Source organism: Rhinoraja longicauda, chromosome 35, assembly GCF_053455715.1.
Source record: "Rhinoraja longicauda isolate Sanriku21f chromosome 35, sRhiLon1.1, whole genome shotgun sequence".
NCBI classification, from domain to species: Eukaryota; Metazoa; Chordata; class Chondrichthyes; order Rajiformes; family Arhynchobatidae; genus Rhinoraja; species Rhinoraja longicauda.
This window is the reverse complement of record NC_135987.1, coordinates 5,286,580-5,300,344: the sequence shown is the minus strand read 5'-3', so window position 1 is coordinate 5,300,344 and position 13,765 is coordinate 5,286,580. Positions and strand designations below refer to the sequence as shown.

Below are 13,765 nucleotides of genomic sequence, written 5' to 3'. Positions count from 1 at the left end.
GCGTAATTCTGTCCGGATTAAAGGAGGTGCTGGCCCATCGGTCACGGGTTTTCTCTGAGATCTTCGGTTTCTTCCCACACTCCAAAGACGAACAGGTTTGCAGGTTAATTGGCTTGGTATAAATGTAAAATTGTCCTTCGTGTGTGTAGGATCGTGTTATAATATGCAGGGATCGCTGGTCAGTACAGAGTCGGTGGGCCGAAGGGCCTGTTTCCCTGCTGTATCTCTAAACTAAACTAAAACTAAACTAAGCCCAACTTGTTCTCTGGCCAACCTCTCCATTAGCTCTGAAATCTTATGACTTCATAATGTCTGGCCTGACCCTCGTTGTGCTTGCTTGATGGCTTTCCTAAGTGCCTCTCTTCTGTCCCCTGCCTCCACTATTACAGTCTGGCACATTTCCAATACATATTTTACATCGCACAATTCCCAAAGTGGCCTTTACACTCTGCTCTGTCACAGATGTTGAACATTCCATCTCCATTCCTTGGAAGCAAACCTTGTCTGTTTTTTTAACAAGAAAAATGTCAATGCGACACGGTGGCACAGCGGTAGAGTTGCTGCCTTATAGTGCCAGAGACCCAGGTTCAATCCTGTCTACAGGATTGTTGTCTTTACGGAGATTGTATGTTCTACCCATGACCTGTGTGGGTTTTCTCCGGGTGTTCTGGTTTCCTGCCGCTGTGAGGCAGCAACTCTACCGATGCGCCATCGTGCCATTCTAAAGTTACTCCAGCACTTTGTGTCTTTTTTGTACAGAAACAAGCCCTTAATTCCATGTCGACCAAGCTGCCCATCTACACTAATGCCAATTGCCTGCATCATGTTTGCCTTCTGGCCAAAAGACTGTCATGAAAAAATGTTCAGAAGGGCATTCTTGCCAAATTGATTTGACATTCAGTGATGGGTTCAGTGGACATTTAATATGTTGGTGCTGCAACCAGGAAAATCACACGAAAGTCCCTTTCTCAAGGTTACTGGCTGTATAAGTGGGTGAGCATCATTCTCATTCAACAGGTTTAGTTTCATTTAGTTTAGAGATGCAGTGCTGAAACAGTCCACTCCGATCAGCGATCTCCGCACATTAACACACTAGGGACAATTCACAATTTTACCGAAGCCAATTAACCTACAAACCTGCACGGCTTTGGAGTGTGGGTAGAAACCAGAGATCCCGGAGAAAACTCACGCAGCTCACGGGGAGAACGTACGGACAACACTCGGATCGAACCCGGGTCTCTGGTACTGGTCTTGGATAGGGATTTACATCCAGCTAACAAACGTTTCAAGGGTCAAGAATGTTTAAATGTAATATGTACCGATAACGGAACATTGACATTCTTACCAGTAGTAGCATACTAGTACACAATACACACAGATAAAATATAACAAACAAAAATATCAATAAATGAATAACCCCAAAACTACTGCTAAAAAATGCCAAAATTCTTAGTGCAACTAAAGACAGTCTATAGTTCATAATTGTGGTTAGTATTGTGTAGCGTTCAAGCAGTGGGATATCAAAACAGTGGGATATGAATTAGCCATAAACAAACAAAAGACTGTTTTTCCAGACTACGGTATGGTAAATCGAGTTTCACTGTACCTTAATTGGTACACGTGACAATAAACAGACAGTTGAAGCCTTTGAAGTGTAGTATACGTATCATTTGACTAGTTATTGACTGTCTCCGGTACGCGGTTGGCATTGATGGCACTGCCCTGAGCTGGTTCGCTTCGTACCTCAAAGATAGGAGTTTCGCCATCAACATAGACAGTTATTCCTCTGCTCCAGCAAACCTCTCCTGCGGAGTTCCACAAGGCTCCATCCTAGGCCCCATTCTCTTCTCTCTATACATGCTCCCCCTTGGCCAAATCATTCAAAGGCACGGCATTTCTTTCCACTGCTATGCCGATGACACTCAGCTTTACCTCCTCCTGAAACCCAACAACCAGTCAAATTTAAACAGCCTCTTACACTGCCTTGAGGACATAAAATGTTGGATGGCACAGAACTTCCTCCAATTAAATGAGAGCAAGTCTGAGGTCATCCTATTCGGCCCCCCCCCCCGACTCCATCAAATTGAACAGGCAGTCTTGGAAGTTTATCCTGCCTATAAACAAGAATAACATAATACCACCATATCCTGCCTAGTCAAACCGCATGTCAAAAACCTCGGCATGATATTTGACTCTGCTGTGGTAAAAGCCAGCTGCTTCCAACTTCGAACCATAGCTAAAATCAAACCTTTCCTCCAATTCAACGACACAGAAAAAATCATTCACCCTTTCATTTCCTCCCGCCTAGACTACTGGAACTCCCTATACACTGGGATCAGCCAATCTTCCCTGTCCCGCCTGCAACTGGTCCAAAACGCCGCAGCGAGACTCCTGACGGGTACCCGTAAAAGGGACCACATCACCCCGATTCTGGCCTCTCTCCACTGGCTCCCTGTACGGTACAGAATCAACTTCAAGCTCCTCCTATTCACGTATAAAGCCCTAAATGGACATTCCCCCCCCCCTACATCAAAAATCTTCTAACCCCCCTCTCTAACTCCAGGTCCCTCAGGTCGGCTGACTTGGGGCTACTCACTATCCCGCGGTCTAGGCTTAAGCTCAGGGGTGACCGCGCTTTTGCGGTTGCAGCTCCTAGACTGTGGAACAGCATCCCTCTCCCCATCAGAACTGCCCCCTCCATCGACTCCTTTAAGTCCAGGCTCAAAACCTATTTCTACTCCCTAGCGTTTGAGGCTCATTGAGGAGGCGCTGTGAACTGTTTGCGTGCTACTGTATGTTTCATTTTTTTCCTTAGTACCTAATCAGATGTACAGCACTTTGGTCAACGTGGGTTGTTTTTAAATGTGCTATACAAATAAAATTGACTTGACTTGACTTGTATTTACATATATATATGCATGTTTATGTTTCTGTGTATGTTTATATATATATATGTGTGTGCGTGTTTCTGTGTCTTGTTTGAGTTTTGTTTTCAAATACGCATATATATAAATAAACACATATTTATGTGTGTTTATATATACATATATATATACATAAACAAACACACGTATGTGTGTGTTTATTTACATACATGTATATTTCTATGTGCGTTTGTGTATATATGTGTGTGAGTGTGTGTGTGTGTGTGTACATGTGTGTGTGTGTGTGTACATGTGTGTGTACATGTGTGTGTGTGTGTACATGTGTGTGTGTGTGTACATGTGTGTGTGGGGGGGGCTGCACGTCCCGCCACTGCTCCGTGTCACGGTTACCTGTGGAGCCGCCAGGTTGTCCCCGGGCCGGGGCGCGGGGTGCGTGCGCGGGGTGCGGTGCGCGTGCGCGGGGCGGGTCACGTGCTGATTGTTGTTGGAGATGGGGTGAACATCCGGGTCCGCTCGCCGCCGAGGTCCCGCCTTCCGCCCCGCCCCGCGCTCCCATTGGCCCGGACCCGCCCGCCGAACGCTCCGCGCGCCCGCGCCGCCCGCTCATTGGCCGCGAGGGCCGTCAGTCAGCGCGGCGCGTCACAAAGTGGTGCCCCTCCCTCCTCCCTCCCTCCCTCCCGGCGGCGGCGGCGGCTCCTGTGGTGGCGGCGGCCGCTCCGCTTCACTCACTCACACTCACTCACTCGGGACCCACCGCCGGACGATGTGAGAGAGCGGCAGGCGACCCAGCTCGGTGAGTCGGCGGCCCTGGGGACGGAGGGAGAGGGGAGATAGAGAGGGAAGGGAGGGGGAGATAGAGAGGGAAGGGAGGGGGAGATAGAGAGGGAAGGGAGGGGGAGATAGAGAGGGAAGGGAGGGGGAGATAGAGAGGGAAGGGAGGGGGAGATAGGGAAGGGAGGGGGAGGGGGAGATAGAGAGGGAAGGGAGGGGGAGATAGAGAGGGAAGAGAGATGGAGGGAGGGGGAAATAGAGAGGGAAGGGAAAGGGAGGGGGGGGTATTGAGGGGAGGTGGAGGTAGGGAGGGAGAGAGGGGTGGTGGAAAAAAGGGAGGGGCAGATAGAAAGGGAAGGGGTGCTCGAGAAGGAGAAAAAGATGGGAGGGATGAGGTGGGGAGGGAGGGGTGGTGGAAAGGAAGGAGGGGAGGGAGGGAGGGTGGGGAGGGAGAGAGGGTGGGGAGGGAGGGGTGGTGGAAAGGAAAGAGGGGAGGGAGGGAGGGTGGAGGGGAGATGGGGTGGGTGGGGAAGGAGGGGCTCCTTACAGCCGGGTCTGTCACAACATTGTGCCGCCCGTGGGGAGGGGACCGCCCTGACACTGACCCCCCAGGGGTAGGGGTCACAGAGCCAAATTAACACTGCCCCCCCCCCCCCCCCCCAGGGGTCGGGGTTAGATGGCAATCTTGGCAACGACCCCCATGGGTAGAGGGCTCCCCAGTCGATGATCCCCAGGTTAGAGTTCAGATGGCCAGCCTGACATTGACCCCCTGGGGTATAGATTAACACGATCCCCTGGCGTGAGGGGTCAGAAGGCCAGCATAAAACTGACCCCTCCTTGGGATAGGGGTCTGTGGGCTCCCCTGAAAATGACCCCCCCTGGGGTCAGAGGGCCACCCTGACATTGACCTCCCTGTGTAGGGGGTCAGAGGGTTCCCATGACAATGGTACCTGGGATAGGGGTCAGGCCGCCAAATTAACACAGAACCCTGTGGGTAAAGGGCAGATTAAAGGTAGGAAATTCAACAACTAAAGGAGATGTGAGGCTCCAAGGACATGCCTGTCTTCAACAAAGGCAGGGCATTGACAGTGCTGAAGACAAGGCTGAAATATTTGCCACTACATTAAGCTGGAAGTGCTAAGGGAACAATCCATCTCGGTTTCCTCATGAGAGCCCTAGCATTACAGATGTGTCTCCAGTCAATTTACCTCTTGCCTTGTAAGTGTAAGAAAGGGTTAGGAATACTGGACAGGGTGTAGGCTATGGTTCAAGATTCTTGGTGGGATTAATAGAGGATCTGCAGAATTATGACTGCATCTCTGGCATGCTGTTCCAGAACAGTTAACATCCTGACATTTACATGACATTGTGGAAAGTTTCCCTGGTATATCCTGTCCATGAAAAGCAGGTCTAATCTGTGCAACGTGTCAAACCAACATCCTCGGTTCCTTGTTTCTACAAGTTGTTTACTGTCTGAAACTTAAAAAAAACACAGTTGCTTGAAATCTGAAATAAATACAGCAAATGCTGGAAACACTGAGCAGGTGAGCCAGCAGAAAGAGAAATGGTTTCAGTACTAGGAAAGATATTTTTATAAAAGGTAATTATAAATTGCAGAGGAGGCGTTGGTGGGAATGGATAGGATAAAGGGAATTAACATGATAGGATGGGAAACAGTAATTTTGTGTGTACAATGTATTGCAAAAACAAGGTTGTGAGCATGCAGGTCGCATAGAGAAAAACTAGCTAAAAGTCACCAACATTTGTGTTATAGCAGAAATGACCAGTTCTGATAAAGATGGATCCTTCAATCCATGTGTAGGAAAGGAACTGTAGATGCTGGTTTCAACTGAAGATATGCACCAAAAAGCTGGAGTATCTCAGTGGGACAGGCAGCATCTCTGGAGAGAGGGAGTGGGTGATGTTTCGGGTCTGAAGAACGGTCTTGACCCAAAACGTCACCCATTCCTTCCCCCCAGAGATGCTGCCTGACCCGCTGAGTTACTCCAGCTTTTTTAATGTCTATCTTCCTTCAAACCATGTCTGGTTTCTTCAGTGTAGAGGAGATAACATCATAACTAGTAAACATGTTTGGAAGAAGTGCTGGTGAATTGCTACTTCACCTGGGAGAACAGTCTGGGTTCAGGATGGTGGGAAGGGAAAAAGACAGATGGTAACTCTGTTCTACCCAAATAATCTTTTTTGGTGAAGCAGCAATTTAGTTGCATTACTTTCAATCGAGCATACTGTATTGTGTTCACAATGTGGTGTCCTCTACATTGGAGAAACCAAACACAGATTATGTGATTACTTTATGGAGGATCTGTGTTCAATCTGCAGGTGCAGTTCTGGGCTTCTGGTTGTCTTTCATTTTGGATCTCCATCCCTCTTTCACTGTGATCTACCCATCTGTTGCCTCCTCCACTGTTCCAGTGAGGCCTGGCACAAGTTTGATGAAACATTTTATAATTTTTTGGGCTTAGAGCCATTGAGTGATACAGTGTGGAAACAGGCCCTTTGACCCAACTTGCCCACACCTGCCAACAATGGCCCCAGCTATACTAGTCCCACCTGCCTGCATATGGTCCATATCCCTCCAAACCTGTCCTATCCGTGTACCTGTCTAACTATTTCTTAAACGTTGGTGTAGTCCCAGCCTCAGTTACCTCCTGGCAGCTTGTTCCATACCCCCACCACCCTTTGTGTGAAAAAGTTACCCCTCTGATTCCAATTAAATCTTTTCACCTTAAACCTATGTCGTCTAGTCCTCAGTTCATCTACTCTGGGCACCTCTATAAGATTACCCCTCATCCTACTGCACTTCAAGGAATAGAGTTCCAGCCTACTCAACCTCTCCCTATTTCTCAGACCCTCCAGTCCTGGCAACATCCTCGTAAATCCCTCTACCCTTTCCAGCTTGACAGCATCTTTCCTATAACATGGTGCCCAGAACTGAACACAATACTCTAAATGCAGTCTTGCCAACATCTTATACAACTGCAACATGACCTCCCAACCTAAAATCAAACTCCCTGCTCTTGGTAATGCATTGTACAGTCAAAGAAACATAATCTTACTCTGCCCTCCTGTTACCTCTCATCCTATCATGTTTACTCCGTCCATCCGTCCGTTCCATTTTTACTGCCCCCCCCCCCCCCTTTGCCTTCTTTGCAACTTAAAATAACCTTTATTTAAATATTTTTCCCAGCTCTAATGAAAGGTCTCTGCCTTGAAATGTTAATGCTGTCTCTTTTTACAGTTGCTCTTTGAACTTGAGTATTTCAAGCAATTTTTATTTAGTCTCCAGTCTTACTTTCAATGAACAGATATGGTGGTATTATGTTATTCTTGTTTATAAGTACCATCTGCAAAATAAATTGGCACCCAGTTCACTAATACTTCATTTAGTTTTATTGTAATGTTGTAAAGTGAATTAATCTCTGATCGATTAATTCCCTTCTCCAAATTATTACAGATTTGCTGCCATTGTTTAAAAAAAAGACAGATTTTTTTTCCTTTGGCGAGCCTGTTGTTTTGGAGCTTGAATGTTATATTAGCACCTCCGAAACCAATTTTGTTTTAAAACCCATAATATTATGTTCCATGGGAAAGGAGATCAATGTCCATCAGTGGTAATATTTCCTCTTGTTTTCTGACCCCCAGAAGGAGCGCTTAATCATGGTCATCCTAACCAGCCTGGAATGTGATTTGGATGCAAGCTCAGTCTGCAGCTGACGTGGGGCCAGCTTTCGTCATAAGCTGTCCTCCGAAACCAGTGGATTGCATTGAAATGGAAAACAAGAAGGAACCCCCTTCCTTTAATGAGGATAATTCTGGGCCTATAAGCTATAAATTCCCTTTTTACGAGACAATGGAGCTTTTCATTGAAACACTCACAGGAACTTGTTTTGAACTCCGAGTGTCACCATTCGAGACTGTGATTTCTGTGAAGGCCAAAATACAAAGACTGGAAGGTACAAACCTTTTTTTCCTTTAGTTTGTTCAAATTTTCTTGTGGAAATTTGCATATTCAAAATGGGATGTGGCATGAAGCTTCAGTGAAATAGATTACCATGAAAATTTGTTCATGCGTGCAGTCATTAGTTTGCAAAGTTTGGTGATCTAGTGAAGGTTAATTTAGTGGTGGTACTCAACACCCATTTTGTTTCAGCCTTCAGAGACGTACAGCCAATGCAGCAGCCCATCAAACCTGTGCCATCCATCAAGTTCCCCAATCCACTAATCCTGTACCAATCCCTTTTTATTTCCCCCACATTTTTATCAACTCCCTTCAGATCTTCCCACTCATCTGTACACTAGGAACAATTTATAATGACCAATGTAGCCTAACAACCTGCATGTGTTTGGAATGTGGGACGAAACATGGAGCACCCAGAGGAAACCTACAGGATAATGAGGAGAACATGCAAACTCCACACAGACAGCAGCATCCCTGGAGAACATGGATAGATGACGTTTTGGGTCAGGATCCTGAAGAGGGCCAGGACCCAAAATGTCACCTATCCATGATCTCTAGGGATGCTGCCTAACTCGCTGAGTTACTCCAGCACTTGGTCTTTTTCTGTAAACCAGCATCTGCTGATCCTGATTTCCTTTCATTTAAAAAGCTGAAAACATTGTTGCTTTATCGGCAGACCAATTAATTGGTATGCTTCATTGAAATACTAATGGGAGACACAGTGGCGCAGCGGTAGAGCTGCTGCCTCACAGCGCCACAAACCTGGGGTTGATCCTGTCTGTGTAGAGTTTGCACGTTCTCCCTCTGTCCACGTGGGTTTCCTCCAGGTGCTCCAGTTCCCTCCCGCATTCCAAAGACATGCAGTTTTGTGGGTTAATTGGCTTCTATTAATTGCCCGTAGTGTGTAGGATGCAAAAGTGGGATAACAGAACTACAGATGCTCCCCGACTAACGATGCTTTGACTTCCGATAGTTCGACTTTACAATGGTGCAAACACTGGGCAACGGCAGCGACCCGCAGCTCGCTTCCGGCCACGTGATCAGGTGTATTAAATGCATTTTGACGTACGATATTTTTGGTTTACGATGGGTTTATCGGAACGTCACCCCATTGTAAGTTGAGAAGCACCTGTAGTGTGATGGGTATGTTCTTGGTGGGCCAAGGGACCTGTTTCCATGCTGTGTCTCTAAACTAAAACTGAGGTTGGTGGAGAATTTGGCACTCGGATCACATTGAATATGTAAACCTTCACTCTGGCCGATGAGCTTAATCGATCAGTTAATATGAACCAAATGTGAATTTTGAGTTTATGGTTTTTGTGTGAGCCCCTCAGGCAGTAACCTCCCTCTTTATTTGTTGCCAGTTGTTTTGTGATCACCATAAGCAAATCCAGCTCTTAGTTTGTGCAAAAAAACAAGGTGCCGAAACGTAACTCAGAGGGTCAAGCACATGTCCTTTCTTCACAATATTCTTCTGTTCTGTGGTTTAGTTTAGTTTAGTTTAGAGATACAGTGCGGAAACAGGCCCTTCGGCCACCGAGTCCCCACCGACCAGCAATCCCTGTACATTAACACTATCCTACACATTCTTAAGACAATTTACATTTATACCAAGCCAATTAATCTGCAAACCTGTACGTCTTTGAAGTGTGGGAGGAAACCGAAGATCTCGGAGAGAACCCACGCAGGTCACAGGGAGAACGTACAAACTCCGTACGGACAGCACCCGTAGTCAGGATCGAACCTGAATTAATTTCAACCTTTCCTGTCAAGCATTGAATAATGTTTTCCCAGATAGTACCAACGTGATGGACTAAATGGCCCATGCTTTGTCACAAAATCTCCATAATTGAAGGAAAAATCGATTGTTCTCCCACGTTCCCCCCTCCCCCTAAATCCTTCTCCATTATCTCTCCTGTGGGGCTTTGAACTTTTCTTGCTGAGTTCCACCTCCATCAACTCGATTGCACATGAAATGGGTGACATTAGGAATGGTGAAACGAAGAACTGCAGATGCTGGTTTTCAAAAAAGACATAATGCTGGAGTAGCTCAGCGGGTCAGGCAGCATCTCTGGAGACCATGGATAGGTGGTGTTCTGAGTTGGGACCCTTCTGGCTGATTGTGGTAGGCAAGGAAGAGGAAAGAGAACTGGAAGAGAGGAGGGGCAAGGGAGGGCAATTTTGATATGTAAATGGTTGGATAAAGGGCAGAGATGAAAAGACAAGGTGTAGGACAAAAGGATTGAAGAATTGCGAACTGTGAAGCTGGAGGTAGGAACGCAGGTGGAAGGGGAGTGGAGAGGTAGGTGCGACTGTAGGTGGGGCACGGGGCATTAGAAATGTCTGTCTGTCCATCCCATTGGTCCAGTAATGAAGTGTGGATTCACTCTAAAATTACACTAATCCCATCTCATTCTCCCCACTTTCACATCAACTCCTCCAAGATCCTGCACAGTGGAAACAATGGACAGTTGCCAACCTGTCTCTTTGTGGGAGGACATTGGAGCCTCTGGGGGAAACCCACGTAGTCACTGGAAGGCAATGTAAACTCTACCCAAGCATCACCAGAGGTCAGGAGTGGACCTGGATCTGCAGAGCTACGATTCAGCAGCTTCACCAGCTGCACATGTTTTGGCTGTCTTCCAGATCAACAACTCTGTACATGTGCTCCCCGCCTTATGATATTTGGACTTTGTGATGGTACAAACGGTAGCGAGCCGCAGCTCGCTTCCGGCCACGTGTATTCAATGCATTTCGACTTACGATATTTTCAGTTTCAGATGGGTTTCTCGGAACGTAAACCCCATCGTAAGTTGAGGAACACCTGCATTTCACAATGCTGAAATGTCCATATTGATGATTATCTCCATGGTGCATTGTCCTTCCCAGCCTCTGCAGTTTCTAACAGAGCTGAGCAAATAAATGGGAGTGCTTTGCCCTCTTCAGTCATAGACATAGAACTTTGCTAGATACAACCTTTCCCACCCCATCATCGGTATTGCTGAATCTTTTGCAATCCACCCATCAAGCCGCCCTGTCACAAACAGACCAGGATTTTGTCTTCAAATGTCACTACAGATCTTGCGATCAGTTATTTCTGCCACTGTATCCACTACTCAGGTTGAAAACAAATATTTGCAACTTTGCCATCTTACCTGCACCTAAGTTGAGTGAGTCACCATCATGAAGACCCGTTGATTTCCATATCTATTGTATTTCCTGCCAGCTCCTGCATGCACTGGTGAAACCCTCGCCCGTTCATCTGGGGGCTCATTGTTCTGGCTCTCCTGAACTGCCACCCAACTTCTGTAAAGTTTAGTTTATTGTCAAGTGCACCCGAGGTTCAGTGAAAAGTTTGTCTTGCTAACCAGTCAGTGGAAAGACAATTCACGAGCCATCCACTGTGCACAGAAGCAGGATAAAGGGAATAACATTTAGTGGAAGATAAAGTCCAGTAAAATCCATTTAAAGATAGTGCAAAGGTCTTCAATGAGGTAGATAGTATCTCAGGACCACTCTCTAGTTACTGATAGAATGGTTCCGTTTCCTACTAATAGCTGGAAACAAACTGTCTCTGAATCTGGAGTTGGGTGTTTTCACACTTCTTTTCCTCTTGCCTGATGGGAGAGGGGAGAAGAGCTAGTGGCCAGGGTGCGACTAGTCCTCGATTATGCTTGTGGCCTTGCCGAGGCAGTGTGAGGTGTAGATGGATTCAATGGAAGGGAGGTTGGTTTGTGTGCTCGTCTGGGCTGCTGGCCTTGCCGAGGCAGTGTGAGGTATAGATGGATTCAATGGAAGGGCTGTGGCGGCTCCCAAGGGTCGGGCCATACGTCTACCGACCCCTCGGCACGGGAATGGACCAGTCCAGGGAGGCGGTATATAAGGACAAGGTTTTGGGCGCAAAGCCATTCCGGCAGACTCGACCCGTCTGATAACCGAGGTACAATAAAATATAACGTTCCCGAAATACCTGGCTCCTTGCCTTTATTTCGGGCCTTTATCGACGCTCTACAGGGCGATGGTTTGTGTGCTGGTCTGGGCTGCTGGCCTTGCCGAGGCAGTGTGAGGTGTAGATCGATTCAATGGAATGGCGGTTGGTTTGTGTGATGGTCTGGGCTGTGTTCGCAATTCTATGCAATTTCTTGCTGTCCTGGATGGAGCCGTTCCCAAACCGTGCCGTGATGCATCCCAATAAAATGTTTTCGATGGCACATAAACAACAGTTTATCCAAAATTATATCCAAATTCACAACGTTTTTGTGCTTGATGTCCTACACGGATATCTGGCCCAGTTAAACAAGTGATTTACACGAGGGATCAGTCTGAAGAAGGGTCTCGACCCGAAACGACACCCATTCCTTCTCTCCAGAGATGCTGCCTGTCCCACTGAGTTACTCCAGCATTTTTTGTCTATCTTAGGTTTAAACCAGCATCTGCAGTTCCTTCCTACTCACTTTGTAACCTCATTTTTGCCTGTCTTACAAAGTCCTTTGCCCTCCAAGGGAGTGGAAGCAAACAAGCTGTCTGGGGCGAAGAAAAATAATCATTAATTGTATATTTTATACATGGGTCAAACTTAATTAACTGTTTTTCTATGTTACACATTTTAATCAAAGTGAGTTTTTGTATTGGAATTAAAATTGCTGAATATTGCCTTTTACATCGTACCACTATGAATTTCCAGAAAATACCTGCTTTTTTTTAACAGAATAGTCTTTTCCAAATTGAAGGAAAAGACATTCAAAATCTGCACTTGTCCATAGAATATCGCTGACATTTTCAGATTTTTTTAATTGACTATTTGAATCTGCATTGCATTTCTTTTACATTTTTTAATTCTCTAGGGAAAATTTGACATTAAAACAAACCACAGTGTAGCAGTATTAAATAATAGTGATTCAAAGCATGTACACTTTCTAGTTTTGTGTATTCGACTACACTTTGGAGCAACGTTGTAGACACTAATCCTTCAAACGATTAAATAGGACCTTATTTAAAGTGGCACAAATCTGTTTCAATTGATAGCTGAGATACTTTAAAGAATACAAGCCATGAATTTAGTTAATGCCTTTTACAATATCAGAATGTCCAAAAGTGCTTTTCAGCCAGTGGAGTACAATTGAAATATCTTAGCTGCACCATGGGAAAGGCAGGAATTGGCTTCTGCTCAGTATGTTCCCTTGGGTAACAGTAAAAGATCTGTTTAGTAATGCAAGTTGAAGGATAACTCGCCAGGTATAAAGCTCCCATTTTGGACACTGAAACAGAAAAGGCTGGGAACACCCTGCAGACTTATACTATACAGCTACAGCGTTGAAACAGGCCCTTCAGCCCACCGTCCATGCCGACCAACAATCACCCCGTCCACCAGCACTATCCTACACACTAGGGACAATTTACAGAAGCCAATTAACCTACAAACCTCTGTCTTTGGAATCTGGGAGGAAGCCGGAGTACCCAGCAAAACCTCGCGTGGTCACAGGGAGAATGTGCAAACTCCATACAGACAGCATCCGTAATCATGACCTAACCCAGGTATTTGGTGCTGCAAGGCAGCAACTGCAACGTTGTCCCACTGTGCATCAACCCGCATCTGTGGAAAGAAAAACAGTTAACATTTCAGTCGAAAATCCTTCATTAGAACCTGAAAGACATTTTTTTTAAGTTAATTTAAGATACAGAGAAGGTATGGGGGAGAGGATGGTGGGGGTGGATCGGACAGGGGGAATATCTGTGAAAGGTTGAGACCAGGTTACTGTTGGACTGGAGAGCAACAAAGAAATGTGCCAAGTTATAAATAACAGGTTAGAGTTTGCAAACAAAGACGGCTAAATACTGAATCAATTTCAGGGATAGCTGACTTGCTCCAAACATGACCAGTTCTGAAGATTGGCACAAAATGCTGGAGTAACTCAGCAGGTCAGGATGAATCTATGGAGAAAAGAAATAGGTAATGTTTCGGGTTGAGACTATTCTTTCGACTCTTGACCTGAAACGTCACCTAATTTTCCCCAGAGATGCTGCCTGACCCGCTGAGTTACTCCAGCATTTTGTGTCTACCTTCGGTATAAACCAGCATCTGCAGTTCCTTCCGACATATGACCAGCTCTGATCTCGACAGAGCGAGTTA

The 13,765-nt window shown here is 46.1% G+C and overlaps 1 protein-coding gene across 3 annotated transcripts in view; it reads left to right on the top strand.

Moving 5' to 3' along the window:
- The first annotated feature begins 3,545 nt into the window (after positions 1–3,545).
- The window catches only part of zfand4 (zinc finger, AN1-type domain 4), a 41,863-nt gene continuing 31,643 nt past the window's right edge, over positions 3,546–13,765 (top strand). For 2 of the 3 annotated variants that reach the window (XM_078428410.1, XM_078428409.1), the window contains exons 1-2: positions 3,546–3,678; positions 7,320–7,630. In XM_078428410.1, coding sequence (XP_078284536.1) covers positions 7,369–7,630 — 262 coding nt within the window. In that variant the 5' untranslated portion in view covers positions 3,546–3,678; positions 7,320–7,368. Of the gene's footprint in view, positions 3,679–7,319; positions 7,631–13,765 lie in introns of those variants that run through there. The other variant, XM_078428411.1, reaches the window with a different exon arrangement.